At 39.1% G+C, this 16,574-nt stretch overlaps 1 protein-coding gene across 1 annotated transcript in view; it reads left to right on the forward strand.

The window, feature by feature from the left end:
* tmem164 (transmembrane protein 164) overlaps nucleotides 1–16,574 on the forward strand; it is a 22,450-nt gene continuing 5,876 nt past the window's right edge. Inside the window, exons 1-5 of the mRNA XM_005800755.3 lie at nucleotides 1–1,219; nucleotides 11,103–11,152; nucleotides 13,470–13,536; nucleotides 14,948–15,026; nucleotides 15,904–16,004. Coding sequence (XP_005800812.1) covers nucleotides 782–1,219; nucleotides 11,103–11,152; nucleotides 13,470–13,536; nucleotides 14,948–15,026; nucleotides 15,904–16,004 — 735 coding nt within the window. The 5' untranslated portion in view covers nucleotides 1–781. The remainder of the gene's footprint in view (nucleotides 1,220–11,102; nucleotides 11,153–13,469; nucleotides 13,537–14,947; nucleotides 15,027–15,903; nucleotides 16,005–16,574) is intronic.

Raw genomic sequence — 16,574 nt, forward strand, 5'->3', positions numbered from 1 at the left:
TATTATTATTTAGCTGGAAGGTCCCTACATAAAATGTTAATACGGTCAAGAGACGTCTCTGGGGTTTAAAATAGCTTTGTCAACGTGATAAATCCAATTGTTCTAAAAGATACAAGAAAGTGAAAATTTCCTCATTCCCAATGAACGCACCACTTACATAGAACCACAAAGGGCGGTGTTCATTTATCCAGTTATGTCCTAAGCGTTGACTTGCAGGTAGTTTTGACGTAATGGCAGTGGTTTACCTCGACAAGTGTAAGCCTTAACATATTCCCACAACTGCTAATAATGAGTCCGAAAAGACGGTTTTGTGAATAACAATAGCAGAATCGTGACTTTCAGTGACAATTTAATGCAGCCTGCGAAACTAAAAACGGGGTGAAGCGATAACAAGCGGCACCTCTTTCGGCAGCTCAGTGGGGCTCCGAAGCTAGGCTAGCTACCTGTGTGGTGTGTCGGCGGTTGCACATGCTAACGCTGCGTCCGGTAACCTTCTCCAAACAACATGACTCATCTATTAGCAGCTGGTGACCAGCGTATTCTGCCTTGAAATGAGCCCGGCGAGTTAACCTGTTTGGAGTAACGCGAGAAACGAGAGAGGGGCTTGCTCCACACTAAACACCAGCGACGGGTAGCCTTGACAACAGCTTCCTCCTGTCCCCAACCGAAGTTCCTCCTCCGCCTCCGGATGAGGTAGTTTAACGGGTTAGCTGTATGAAACCCACCCAGGCGGTGAGTGCGTGTCTACTACGGAGTGAACCACGAGGAAATCCCGCTGTACATGTTTCGCCAAGAAGTCGGTGTGACGTCTTTTATCCCATCTTGTTCGTATCTATTCCAACCCGAAAAGAGGAACATGTCCCGGTACAACATATACAGCCTGCTGGACTGGATTTACGGCGGGGTGGACCCGAAGTTTGAGGGCAACGGGGGGCCCGAGTGCGCAGCCTTCCTCCCGCTCCAGCAGCGCGTCGTGGAGAGCCTGGCCATCCTCTTCATCTCGCTGCTGGAGGTCGGTGTTGCACTGAGGAAGATAAACTTTGCAAAGGAGTTCAAGGTTGTCGGCGGGGACTGCGTGAAGCCGAAGAAGGACAGTCTGGGCAAGAACCTGTTGCTGGTCTCACTTTGCATGACTTTTGGAATAGAAGTCGGGTTCAAGTTTGCGACTAAGACTGTGATATATCTTCTGAATCCCTGCCATATAGTCACCATGATTCAGGTAGGCATGAGCTGATCGTGAACTGTTCAACGAATGTGTCTGAAGACTTTTGTTACCCTTTGAGATCCTCTTCTAATTGTTATCGAAGTGTTGAATGGAGTAGTGATGGTCCAGCCTCAGCCAGTGTAAACTGTAATGGAGGAACACTGGAGATTAGATTTTTACAAGCAGCAATTACTTCCTGGATGTGGGTTCCTCAAACGTGAAATTATTCCGTTGTGCTGTTGCATTCCTCAGCCAGTGATCAAAATCAAACTTGTTAGTGGCAGGTCAAAGAATCCTGACCTCTCTCCTAGAATCTGCAGACCATTTCGATTTCTTTTATGCAGCATTGTAAGTAAGAAAGAATTTGAATTGGCAGATTGTTGCTCAAAGAAAACTTGAAGTCTGTATCAGCCAGGAAAAAGCCTTTATAGTGGATTTCCATTTGGATTAGATTTCAAATTGGGTTTTATTTTTTTGCTTGCCATGCCTGTACTGTTATATATTTACCAAATAAAATTGGCAATATATAATAGTAAAGGCAAAAGTTCGTGCAAGTTTAGGGTGGAATGAGGAGATGCACTGGTATAAGAATTTGGCCCGATGTTAATACAGCTGTTATGACCAATAACCAATATTTTACAATATAATATATTTCTCTACATTTTTGACACTGTGTCAATTAAATAAATTATTCATAACAACTTATATTGTTTTCAACCCAAAGACACCTCAACCACATATTCTTGCACTATTTTTGAGATTTTTTCTTAATCCTTCATTTTTTGTTTGGTTCAAAACAACTGCCCTGTGGAGGTTCTCTCTCTTTTTCATTCAGATTTTTCCACTTTGTAGTTCTGGGAAAAGAAAAACATGAATTAGCAGGTGGTACCAAGGAAAACCCCAAATCAGCATATGCCAGGAAAGACTTGATCATTGATTTTTATTATATTAAATCACTGTTTAAATGAATTATTTTAAGTGGTAACACGACACATATGACTTATTTAAACAAACTCCTTTGTGCAGTTTCCTTCTCGGAAACAACCCTACTGACCTTGTCCGTCAAACATTGATGGCGTTTTTTTTATTTATTTTTTTTTACCATAATTCAATTTTGGTAGCTTGCCCAGCTGGGTGAGTATTTTGTAGTTATTTGCAGAGTCAACAGTTCATTGTTTGGACTTCTTCAGAGGATGGCTGGAATGAGATTAAAGGCATGATGCATTTTGAGCAGGATAGGGCCTATAATTGTGTTTGTTTAATCCAGACCAGCTAACATCAGTGTCGAGGAGCACAAAATCTAATGTGTATTTTTCTGGGCTGCATATCTCCTGCAGTTGTGACACTTCCTCATCTCCTAATGGGTGTGACTCATCCATTTAAATTCCTTTCTGATCCTTTTCCATCACAAATGAAGTTACCTCCATAGTAACGGCTGTTCTGGTCTCTTCAGGGCTCATGGTGGTAGTTAGTCTTAATTATTGAGTGTTGAAAGATATTTTTATAGAATCAGAAATGTGGTAGTTAAGTTTTCCGATATGTGCTGGAGGGGGAGGGGTTCTCACCATCTTCTCCAGCATTACCAAGAGTTTCTTGTCTGCTGTTCTTATTCTCAACCCATTTTCAGATGATGGATTGAGCATTGCTTAGAGTATTTGTTTTTTATTTCACTCTGTTTCAGACTTCACAACTTTATCCTTGATCAGCCTCACGTGTTTCTTGGAGTGTGTGTCTTTTATTTACACATTGCTCTGTGTTCACGCATCCATAAAAAGTCTTACAAAGTCTTCCAATTTTAAGACTTAAAAATTCAGCTCAGAATACATGAATTTACATACATGTTTTTATGTATCTAAAATTAAGGCCTTAAAACGTATTGAATTCATTAAAAAATGTATGTTGGGCTTAAATAGGTTAATCAAAGGTCTTAAATTTTGTTGACAGCGCTATTTACTGTCAAATATTCTAGATAGTTTCTACTTTTTCCCAGCAGGACTTTTCTGTCAGGCAAAAGTTTGAGTCAAACGCAGACCTCTTTTTTGGCAGAAGCTACAGCTAACAAGCTGCTAATATATCTTTTCCAGCTAGCCTGTTTGTGTCTATAAGTGCAAAGTCATTGCCAGTTGGGAGGACAGTGTTTGTTCTCACCACTGGCTCGATCCTGTTGCCAACCCGTGTGATGCTACGTTCATAGTGCATAAACAGGTTGGCACTATTAAAGCTGTAGAGAGCCATATACAGTGGGACAGTCAAACTATGAAGTCGGAGGTTTAGTGGATTTTAAAGTTTTACCAGCTCTTAAAATGCATTCACAGCAATCTTAAACAGGTCTTGAAACGTCTCCAATTTGAATTGGTGACATCTGCAGAGATCATGTGCCAGATTTATCACATAAAGTCCCGTTGTCGTCACCAAATGTGGAAAAGGTCAAGATTCATATCAGCAAAACAGACAAGGAAGCATGTATAAAGTAGGAATGAGTTCAGTGTCCAATAAATGACATGCGGCCTCTCTAAGCGTAACGTGGACGTCTGGTATGTGCGCCATCAGATTAGCAGTTACACACAAGCTTATCAGTTAACTGTGGCACATTTTCACTGGAATTGGGCGAAGCTCTGTAGACAAATAAATTAGGAACAGAAATATTTGAATTTTTGATTTTCAACTCAGATTGTCTTTTATTACAAATTTGCAGCTAAACAAGGCGGTCAAACTTTCTGTCCAAAATGTTCTCAGGTAGAGCTTTTTTTTTTTCTTTTTTTTACCACTGTGGAAGTGCAATCAACCACGTTCAGGTGTAAAGGTTAAAGAAAACCTCCACTTAGATCACATTAGAGTTTCCTGCAGAAATCAGGTGGGCTGATGGGAAATATTTTCACACACTGCAGGAAAAGATTCATCCTGCTGATCTGACCTCTGGAATGTCTGGTATGGTACTAAAACATTTGTGTGTAAAACACAAAGGTTTTAGTTTTAGTGAACTTTTTTTATATATATAAGTAGAAAAAATAAAGGTCAGTTACATAAGCTATGATACAGGAAATGAAGTAATATTGTATTTCTCTCGTTTTCTATTGAATTCAAAAGTACGAGCTTTGGCAGAAAATTGACTTTTCTTTAGGGGTGGGCGTTTATCATGAAAAATTTCTTATCATGATAAGAATTCTGATGTATTGTTGAATTTCAGCTATTGATGGCAAATGAAAAAAAACAAAACTGACGGTATGATCCGAAATGTTTTTGCTATTTTTATGATAGGATTAATGTGTGCAGATTAGTGACATAAATCACTTTTTTAACTAAGTGACATCCTGAAGAAGCCTGTCTGAAATGGGAAAATAGTTGCATAAAAGAAAAAATAACAACTAATAAATATTTTTTAATCATCTTTAATGATATAACACTATATAGTGCAATAAAATTCTAGGTCCATATCGCCAGCCTCAATTTTTCATGTTCTAGTCCTTTTAAAAGTGTGAAATTGTTCAAAATTAAGTCAGAAATAGCAAGAAAAATCACGATTGCTGGATGCAATCATCATGCATTTAAGGATTCACAATTAACGTAAGATTTAGCTATTTATTTCCAGTGAAAATATCACCAAGATATTCTCTATCAGCTTAGCAGGCGGTGTCAGCCTCATTAAGTACGGCCATGTTTACGGTATCAGCTGTTAACAGCCAGCTGAGCGGATTGTTGACTCAGTTGTTCAGATAAGGCTGGAAGGACATGGCTCTCCTTGTGGAATAGGGGGGGGGGGAAAACGTATCTACACTGAGATACGCCAATCTATAAACTGATAGTCTTTGGTAAATAACTTTACGCTCCACTTTTAAAGCTCAGCAGCAGTGAGAAAATGATTCATTTCGTCATATTCAGGCAGCTGAAGAGTTGCTTGTGCAAATGTGGCATTAAAAAAATATACTATGCTAACAACCAGTGCAGCTCAGGTTGCCTTCAAGGACTCTGGGACTCTCCATCCGTCTCTTTGACTAACTGTTCCCTTCGCGGCTCGTTCTTACCTGGAACCTGTACGTAGAAGATCCTGTTTAATTTGAGCCACGAGTCAGACGGAGGGCAAGACAGGACAGAAAGAGGACGGATTGTGTTATGTTTCAGTCTGGTGCGTCTTGAGATGAGATTGCATTTCATCTCCAGAAGGAAGAAGAAGAAAGAAAAACCCATTAGATTTATTTGTTTGTTTTTTAATAGTGCAGCCGCAGCAGCATCCTGCTCGATTTGACTATCATAAATGCATTCATGCTCTTAGCCTTATTGTATATTATTGCTGCAGGAGATGAGGAAGCTGGTTGAGATGCTGATCGGAGGACATGAATCTGGTGCTCATTTCTTGCTCCTCTTGAGGTGTTTTTTTTTTATCACGGTTTTAAAAGCTAACTCTGTAGCGTCAAGTTCTTGTTTTTAAATTATTAGACAGGGGAAATCAAATGTGTTTTTTTTTTTTTACAGAAAAATACAGGATTAACTTAAAACTGCCACCTGATTTAAACAAAAAATCATTGTTTTTTGCACATGTTATACTGTGAATCAAGTCAAAGTAACCTTCAGACCACTTGGCAAACTGATTCCTCAGCATTAAATTGTCAGTCGATTTATTTATTTATTGTTTTGACTATGTGACCTGAACGCTTCTCCAGCAGAAAGCGATTTTCTTGTGTGAATGTCCACCCAAATTGGGCTGATTTATATAAACTGCATGAGCTAATATCAAAAGCGTTCTCCTAATGCAGGGATATTGATTGTTGTTTCTTTCCAGCCTCTCAGTGTCAGAGAGAGAGAAAACAAAAAGCCCTGATTTCACCAATCAAACTACTGTATAACCAGTATTTCTGTAATGGCAACTACACTTCATAACTTATGTAAAAGTACTTTAGCAGGAATATTTAAACTTGTTAAATGTTCCTGTTTTGAATACGTCAGTGACTCAGGCTTTATTGTTTTCTAGCTTTGACACAGAGGAGAGGAGGTATTATCTAAATCATGTGTCAAACTTAAACCCCGTGGGTCATGTCCGGCCCGCCACAGCTTTTTACGTGGCCCTCTAGATTCTAGACTAAACTCTGTGTGCTCATATTTTATGTTATCAATCAAATCAATGTAATTTTTATCTGTTTACTGCCAAATTATATCAATCAGTTCCACCAGTTTCTTGAGGATTATCATGGAAATTCACACTAAAATCAACAAATTCCCACACTTGTTTGTGCTAATGCATGATTGGGAGTTTATTGCAGATTTTTCTCATTTTCAAAGACTTTCCTACTTGTACTTAAACAGCTGCCTCAGCCTTAAATGATTGTAGTCCATGATCTATACAGCAAGTAATTAAAAAGTCAAATTTACCGTCATAAATAAGCGCAAATATCTGCCCCCCTTTAACCCTCCCCTTTTGTCATGTTGTCCTGCAGGAGACAACATGACAGGTGCTGTTTATTTTTCATCTAAATACATCCAGTTTATTTATAGATTTATTAAGTTCATTTTTGATATGTACTTTTTTTTTTGTAGGACTTGGAGCGGGCAGCCTATAACGCGGTTGTTTTCTGTATGTTGTTCTCGTCAGAATAAATCGAGAAACCATCCTATTTAAAGACAAGCCGTGTCACGGCCTGATCACTCAATAAAACCAGCACAACGCAGAAAGGATTCGGTTACACTTCATAACAAACACAATCACTTTGATTTTTATTGCAAAAAATTGCAAAAAGAACCGCAAAATCCTGGAGGAACTGAAAAGATGTTCAATAATATTATTTCATTTTAAGAATTCATTGATATTTTAACAGTTTGCGAACAGGTTTTATCGATGCATTCTGGCACAACTGGCCCTTTAAGAGCATTCGTGATCTGTATTTGGCCCCAAAACTAAAATGAGTTTGACACCCCTGGTCTAAATAGTAACTGATTCACAACGATTGCTCTCTACAGCCGAGTCAAAGTTAGAAATTTGCAACGTTGACAGAGTTTTAGTGTATATACTATGCAGGGTTTACCTTATAAGTGTATTATAAGTCTGGCGGGCCACCAGGCTTTACTTGTGCCCCCACCAGGTTTAGCATTGTTAATTTACTTTCGTTTTTTTTTTTATGATTTAATTTTTTTAAAGACTTTACAGATGGTGTCTAGGTGTTAATATTTCAGTCTTCTAACAAGCTGGTGATGTTACATGTGGTATGAGAAAAGACTGGTTTTACTGGCGAGACCAGTTCCAAATGAGAGATCGTCAGGTGTGAACAAAGCTGAGTAGATCTGCAACACACCCTGTCAGAAAAGAGGAAGGTCTGGCCAAACTATCTGTACAGAGAGGATGTAGCCTTCTCACTTTTCAGATCTCATGACTTGATACTGAGGCGGGTTCTGCGTCTCTTCACTCCCATCTCGCCTCCCTTTGTAACAAAGTGTGAAGAATGTTCTGCTGGCTCAAGGCTAATGAGTGACTTCAACTGGGCGTTACTGTAAAATATTTCACGTTGGTATCAGTCCAGCTTCTCGTCGCACACCCACTCGCGCTGAATACATTCAAGATGCTTAAAGTTGATCAGATTTGTTTCTGCAAGCTCATTTCCCCCCTGGTCTGGAAATCATATGTTTTACAATGTGAACTGATTTCTTTAATGGTGAAACTGAAAAAGAACAGTTCTTCTTCTTGACTATGTTGAAGATAGTTTTTTGGTCATGTCCACTTTTACTGCAAACTGAGTGTTTGGTATAATCCAATGAGAACACTGTAGCCAAGCGTTTTCAGATGGTTTCTTTTTAAAATTATTATTAGAAAAAATAAAATAAAAAAAACATTCAAATGGAAAATATATCTATATTTTTTGCCATAGGAGGTCATTAGTTATTTATAGTGTGACCTGTGGCAAAAACCCCTTTCATATCATCCTTATGCTTTGTGATGCACACCTTATTTATGCCTTATGATCTTCTGAAAGGTAAAGAGAGGGTAATAAGACATTTGGTGATTTTTCTTTGTGGTACTTTATAGATAAACCTCTGAATTCATCACACGCATAAAAATACTCAGCTTAACTAAAATTAGAACGCCTTTTGTTTTCCTCATAACCTGGCTTAAAAAATTTATGTTTCAACATCTCGAGGCAAATGCAAGACACATTATGCGTTGCTAGAAATTCTCCAATATGTTGCTTTTCTGTATCTAATTAAGTTCTGGGCACAAAGCAAACACAAAGCAAGCTACAGCTTGTTGCTGTAACTTGCAGCAACAAGCTGCAAGTTACAAAGAGTAGATTGAGTGAGTACATCTGAAGATAATCTGCTGCTTGTTGCACTCAGCAAACCCGAAGAGAAAATGATCTTTTATTCATTGGGGTAACGTAGAACTTTTATTAATATGAAGAACACAGGAACAAAATTTACATTTAAAATCATAAACAAGAGCAAAGATGGAAATTTAGAAGCTATTTTCTAAGTCAGTTAACGAAAGGCGATGATCTTGGGTCATAATCACCATAAAGATTGCTCAAGTATCATTTCTGCTGTTCAAGGCCTTACAGAAGTTTGTTGCACATTGCCAGGGTTAACGCTAAAAAGCCCATCTTCTCTTGTCTTTGATTTGGCTTGGGTAACCATATTCATATTTAGGAATTTAAATTAGTAATAAATAATTTCCTTACAGTGCAATAGTTGGTAAAATGCCTTTTTTGATTTGCAAGAAAGTCTGTTTCTGAATTTCAGAAAGAGAAGTTCTTTCCCACTGAAAAGAATGTTCTAATTATGCAATATATTGCACGTATCTGCATTTGCAATGTTTCCTTCCTTTCTTTCTGTCTAAGAATTACAATCTCAGTGGCTAGAACCAAATTAAACCAATTTAGCTGGCGTCTCGTCCAAAACTAAAAAGATGCTGCTGCTATGAATGAGCAGAGTAGTTTGAAGCCTTTTATTTTCTCCTTTGAGATGATCTTAACAAGGCGTCATATGGTGCTTTCTTATGTATCTCAATCTGTCTCCATAGTAGTCCTTTGGCTTCATACTGTTGTTATGGAAACACGGAGTTTGCAGGTTCTCCGGGCAACGTTAAAACCTTCCTGTGTACCTTTGTCTTCCCTTTGATGCTGAACTTAAAACATGCATCCAATCTGCTACTCGTACCGACCAAACAGGAGAGGCCGTGAACCGTGCAGCTGTGGTGATACAACACACGTTCCACTTTATGCTGCACATTTTAAACATAGCTGTTTAGTGTAAACTGCCTTTAAGAGGGTGAACAATTATGTTCTAGTCTTTCTCATTCGCACTTTTACACCGTTTTCTGTTTTACGGTCACTGACTGTGGATACGCCATCTTTTACACTAACCACCTACACATTCTCAATTGTCACAGTTTCCTCCAAAGGAGAATATGACAATGAAATTTGTGACAATGACAGACGTCAATTTACTCATGTCGGCATTTTCGGTGTTTTTAATTGAAAAAACATGAGGTCGTTTTTGTCTCTTTTTTTTTGGCTGTGTCCCTTTAAGACGCTGTGCTACAGTATATGTACAGTCTGCAGTCACATGACTCCGCCCCATCCGGTCTGTGACAAGAAGCAAAACAGACGGTGAGGTTGAGAAAACGGAGGACATGTCAAACGTTGAAGCGGCGGTGGTAGAGCTGGGAAAAAATGCATCAATTCAGCAAGCAGTGGTCACATTAACCAAATATTTTCCATCTTTTTTTTTTTTTTTAATGGTAACTGAAGGACATCTGTGTTACCATCCATTTATCGATATCAAGGCGACCTGCTCCATATATCAAAGGGGTGCACAGATAAATCGGCCCTAATTTCCTTAATGTTTTCGAGTTCAAACACCAGATATACCTTAATATTCATTAATGTGCACAGTCGAAGCCGTTGGGGGGATTCAGCCAATCAGCAAAATGAATGAACTGGTTGCTTTGGAAATACTAGAGCAATAGCATGTAAAGTAGCATAGTTAAAAAATATATATTGGTAAAATGTTAATCGCAATTAAAATACACAATATTCAATACTAATATCACAGTGCCATGTTATAACCGCATGGTTGTGAAATTATATGTTCACCGGGAACAAAACAGGAACAAAAATGGGATAAATCTTGAGGTGAATTGACCTTTGACCCACAGCAGCAGCTACAGCTACACAAACCTAATGCCACTGACCTCAAAGTATGTCATTAGATTATTATCTAAAAATATCTCATCAGTACGTGTCAATTTTATTCTTAAAATATACAAATAAATATTCCATAGTAATTTTGTTTTGAGCTATAGTAACAGATTGGTGATGCCTCTATGGAAATTAGATTGCAACTGTTTCCTGTCATGTATTTATTATCTCATTGAGAGGTAGGTGTAAAAGAAGCAGTCATTATCATTATCATATTGGCAAGGCTGAAGCCAGGATCCACAAAGCAGTAGAAGCCGACTCAATTCAATCGACCCGGCACACACACACACACACACACACCGTTAGACGGCAAATATTAACATAAACCAGGCTACTCTGCAGCTGCTCTGCAGCATTCATCACCATGTAGGTTGCCGAGTCAAATATCTAGGAGAGGATTTTAAAAACCAAGTGATGAAAGTGTCAAATGCATGCTTTTACCTTACAGATTAAGACATACGGCTCTTCTCTTAAAACCTATGTGAAGCAGTCTAAGTTGTCGCTGTTTGTCTCAGCCTTCTCCAAACTCTTGGTGTTTTTATTTTCATTGATTGGAGGCGGATCCCTAAGGACCGATCTCGTCAAAATCTCTTACTGTATATTTGCTTGCAGCATTAAGAGCAGGAAGCTCTCAACGCATTCAAGCAGTTCCTAATGACCGTCTGAGCTGAATGTGATGTGGGGTGGTTTTCAATCTCACTTTGTGGTTTCTCCAACAGATCTTCCTGCTGGCCTGCCCGCCGTGCAAAACAGCGATGATTGTATTTAGGTGAGTGTGTTTACCCTCTTGGGTGTAGTCCGCCAAAGGTTTTTAAGAACTAACAGAGAAAGGAAAAGTCCCATAACTGAGATTCCTGTATTATGTTATCCACTAGCATTAAGAACCTGCCAATGGGGACTTCTAGCTGTAAAAGCGTGAATGTACTTCTCATTTCCATCCTGAAGGCATCATCATTATCGCTGATTGTTATGACCTGTAAGCTTCGCTGGAGTGTGCCGGCTTCTTCCGGAGATTTATTGTAACGCTTTGGTTTGGGTTTTATAGTCTCTCCTTTAAACCTCCTCTGGTCAGAGAGGTTAATTATTCATGAGAAGGTTTTAGCCGGCGGGGAAGACAGTGTGGAATTTACTCTGAAATAAATCCTAGCTGGGTCACTCTGTAAGTCAGCAGAGGGAACAATCGCAGTGAGTGGTCGGACGTTAAAGCAGGCCAATATGAGTGCGTACACTTGAAATGGGAGGAAAAAATGAAATATTGCCCCATTAAAAAAAAACTCGACTGTTGAAATGAAAATGCAACAACTTTATTTCCTTTCTAAAAACTTTCTTGGAGGCGGAGAGATGCGGTATTTGTATTAGTGGCCACCTCTGCTGTAAATGTAAAGAGTGTTTCTCAACTGGTTTTTGATTAAATGTCCTACATTTTGCGCAATTTCTTCCCCATAAAATACATTAGTAATACGATTTAATCAAACTACACTGTCTCGCAAAAGTACTCACACCCCTTAAGCGTGGCAAACACACACTTCAACATTTTTTGAAAGAGCATTTGTCCATTAAACAGGGGCTAAATGCAAATTTGTGGCATTCAAATTTGCACTTGAAAATCCTGTTGTTTTCACAACCCAGTTAGAAGCTATTTTGTGGTTTTTATTACATGAAATCCCAGAAAAATACATTAAAGTTCAAGAATTGGAAGTTCCTTTGTAAAGAATAGCTGCTGCACAGAGAATAACAATAAGTCCTGCGTTCATATAGATGCAGCAGAAGCGGATTGAAAGCATACCTGTGAATAAAGCGCCGCATAGTTGGTGTGTTAGACTCTGTTCCCCGGGGGATTTAAGCCATCGATCTTTGAATTCCCAAAGACGGCGACTCGCCAAATGACTTCTCCAGGGCGACTTCTCTCTCACATGATCACTTCAGGGAACAGCCCCATTTACATGCGCAGCAAAATCCCTGACCTCTGACCTTATTCTGAACAAGAAATAAATTCCATGTCACTTTTAACGTCTTGGGTTTAAAGTGACACTGGATCAGAAACGACAAAGAAAAGAATAAGCATTTACCTTTTTCTGGGAAGTTAAAAACCCTGACTCGAGTTCACGACTGAACCAGTCTGCATATTGAATCTAGTGATGCTGTTAATCTCAGATTTGTGGCTAGTTTCCAGTAAATTGGTTTTAACGCTTTGACAAGCTTTGTATTTTGCTTCCATTTAAAGAACTTTTTACAGTTCCAGTTTGGGTGTCTTTAGCTGGACAGTAAAATGTATCAAAATTAACTTATTTCAGAACAAGAACATTAATTAAAACGTTTGCCAATAACCTAATTGTTGAATGCCGTCCAACTAATAGTGACTATTTTAACCTACAGCGCTATGGTTACGATTTCACTAGACTGTAACTGCTGTGCAAAGCTAAATAAAACTACATATATATTTCGTCTAATTATTCACACATGGTATTGAAAATAAAAGGGTGTGAGGTTACCCTCCATAAATCTAGTTCGTGACGCAGGAATTGGTTGCGTCACAAACACACATTCCTTCATTATTTAGTGCAAGGAAATGGTGTATTTAAATCAGAATGAAGTGTTTTTTAGAAAAACAAAAAAAAAGAAAGTCAGGAGGCTGCTCAGACTGACAGCTGGGTGTATTAGAAGTGACAGTCCTAGAGCACTTCTGTTTTCCCAATGACCTTATCTGTCACAACAGTTATTTTGGCTCATTGGCCAAAAAGAGCAGTTTGTGTGTTGGACATGTCGGGGCTGTGGTTTGACACAACCTCCTGGCCTTCAAGACTGTGCAGGGCGGCTACTGAATAATGTGTAGTTAAAGAAGAGTCAGTGTGTTTTCCCCAAAGGCTGATCTACTGGAAATCCGAGTTTTAGGAGGAAGAACTGCAGAGGCTAGGGGATGCTTGATGTTTCTTCTCAGCAGCTTTTCTGTATGTTTTTTTTTTTTTTTTTTTTTTTTTTTACAAAGACTCATCAGAAATGGCTCTAGATAATAACAACCTCCTGCTCTATCAGTTTTCACTTTCTGCTCTTTACTTTAACGCCACTTTCCTTCTGCATCTTCTCAGACTGCATATTCACATGCTGAATGGAGCACTGTTGGGTTTGGCGTTCCCTATAGTCAACACCAGGCTGGTAAGTAACCCCCGCTCATTTTGCCACGTTTTACTCGTAATGATTATTAGTTAGAAGTGACCTCTTTGGAATAATTACATGAAAAAAAATCCATCCCAGCACAGGAGCCCATCAGGTAGAGCTTACTTTCATACTGCCTGTTGGGGCAATGTAATTTCAGTACGTTCATTCAATGGGGAATGTTTCCTGTGTTGAGTATTATTTGTTGTTGTTGTTTTTTTTTTAATCTCTACCAGTCTTATTGTTGCCCCTAATTTCTGTTTGGCAAAATGTAACAGAAGCCATTGATTTAGCGGCAAAAGCAAATGAGGTGGATTAGCAGTTCTTGCCAGCAACTGATGGTGTCATCCAGGATGTTGCCCAGAAATAGAGCTGTTAGCATGCTATGACAGTCATTACACTGTTATACCACAAAAGTCTTCAGTCAAAGGTCACAGCATCTATTTGAACGTACTTGTATGATATGAGTTACAACATTTAATGTCCCTTTGAGATAAATAAAGTATTTCTGAATGGAAATGAATTAAAATATGACCTAATGGATTTCTTATAGTTGCTCTTCAAACAACCGGGAACAACCAGAGAACATGTCCGTTTTTTTTTAAAGGTTTTATTGGCTCTAGTGGCCTTTATTTGACAGCGTTGACAGGAAAGTGGGTAATAAGAGAAGGGGAACGCATGCGGCAAAGGTTGCCAGGCCGGGAATCGAACCTGCGACGGCCGTGTCGAGGACTAAGGCCTCCATCTATGGGTTGTGCTTAACCGCTGCGCCACCACAGCATCCCGAACATGCCAGTTTCCTGATATGTCATTCAGGAAATGACATGAAGAGCACAGCTACATGCCTACACTTGAACATATCTGTCGTTTGAACAATCCTTTTAATAAATACCCTAAAATCTAGGATGAATAGTCAAAGTTCAGTATAGTAAATAAATAACTAGCTATTTAGTTTTAAAAAAATCCTCCAACACCTTTACTGCTACTATACATGAGCTAAAGTGAACCTGCCCTCTCTAATGAGGGCTGCCTCTGTTGCTTTTTGAGAAATTAAACTTTGAACAGTTTAAACTTTGACTCATAGCCCAAGAAAATCTACCGTTAATATCAGATGCAAATGTAAAGCAAATGTGTGTTTTTGTCTTTTTCAACTGTAAGTTTTTTTATCAGATTCCCAAACAGGAAAGTACGGCTACAGCAGACTGCTTTGCATTCTGTTTTACCATAAAGGTGTGCGTGATCTTATCTGACCACCGGTTCTGAAGCGCGAGGAGCAAACGTCGAGATATATATATGATGCATTTTACCTCACTAATGTCTGAAAAAGCAAAAATATGTGGCACTTTGAGAAGTACGCTATTAATGTCAGAGAGAGACGTTGACGTGAATGACGTTTCTGTTTGCTCCTCAGCTGCCGTTTGAGATGGAGACCTACTACATCCAACATTCCATGATGTACTGGGTGCCTGTTTACCTCATGAGAAAAGGAGGTAGGTGGCAGTAATGTGGTCTCTACATGGAGTCACACATCCCCAAGTTCAAACAGCACAATGATTTGCACCCTTGCTGACGATGCTGCAGTTTCCTGTTGTGACTTTGAGTGCACAACTTCCGGTTTACGTCACTGCTGTGTTTATTGTAAACAAGCATCTGATGACAGAATGTTGACCCAGCAGTTTGTAAAAGACCCTTTAATATTTTGCGTATTGCTCCCCTCTATGGGAAAAAAAAAGAGGTTTTTGTTTCTCCTGTCGTTATAGCAACAGGATGCAGAGATATTATGCGCATCAGAAACTGCAGTGCAGAAATTGATCGTGTCTCATCTTTGGGTTTGAAGCAAATAAGCACACCTTGAGGAAAAATCCATAGTGCTTCTGGAAAACATGTAGTACCTCGCAAAAGTATTCCCACCCTCAGTTCTTTATGTTTTGTCACCTTAAATCCACCATGAGTGGGTTTAGGTTTTATTCACTATGTTGCATTGATCTGGATAAAGTGCAAAGCAGCAAATAGGAGGTCAAAGGGCAACATTCAACCAGACAGAAGGCTTGTATCTGGTTTGTACCACAGTGATGCAAACACTCAGCGTTCATTCTTAGCATCTCATCGAAAGCCAAACAAAGAAAATATAATTTCATCTGTAACGTTGATAGAGTGAGAGTTCTTCCTCTGGCACCTGAAAATTCTGCCAAAGAGACAACAGGGAAAACCTGTGTGAAGCCCACAGACACACCAACACACTCCTCGATGCTGCAGCAGCAGGATGTCTAACAGGTGGCCGGGGTCGGCGATCGAGATGCATATCATGCACCTGCTCTCTGCTTAACCTTCAAACTGTGTGAGATTTTTCACTGGTGGCTCTTGCAGGTGTGTACCAGCCCGAGCCTCTGGGGAACATGTGGTGGGCGCTGCTCTCCACTGGCATCCTGTTTCTCTACCACATCATCTTCCTGCAGCCCCTTGGCCTGGTAAGACAGAGCCCTCTAGAGGCGCTCGGGTGGTACTTTTCTTCCATCGATGGCTGCAAATTGTGGAAATCCAAAAGCAGAGCGGGTTCAAAACAGTTTGATGATGAGTAATTCTGGAAGTCCTGAAGAGAAATTATAATTGATTTAGATGTATTTACACAGTAAAATCAAATACATTTGTAGCAATATGATGGATTTGCAAAGAAGAGAAATAAAGATGGTTCTTCTGACGCAAAAGTTAGACTTCTTCCCACAATCAGTGTAATGCCAGTTGCTGAATTCAACCTGTTTCTGAGAAGAGAAATTAATGCAAAAAGAGCCGTAAATCATTTTCAGCCGAAATGATCTGAAAACTGATTAAAGTGTAGAATAGAAATATCCTTTATTGATCCACAATAAAGGATCAATAAATGGGGACATTCCTGTGCAACTGTAGCGAATTACAACCAAAACTAAAAATTCACACAAAATAAAATATGAAAATATATATATATATAAAAATCAAGAATGAAGTACTGTACAGTAAGTGCAAAACTTCAGCATATACCTGCACACTGGGTAGTTAAAAAA

This window comes from Xiphophorus maculatus, chromosome 11 (assembly GCF_002775205.1).
Source record: "Xiphophorus maculatus strain JP 163 A chromosome 11, X_maculatus-5.0-male, whole genome shotgun sequence".
In the NCBI taxonomy this organism is placed as follows: Eukaryota; Metazoa; Chordata; class Actinopteri; order Cyprinodontiformes; family Poeciliidae; genus Xiphophorus; species Xiphophorus maculatus.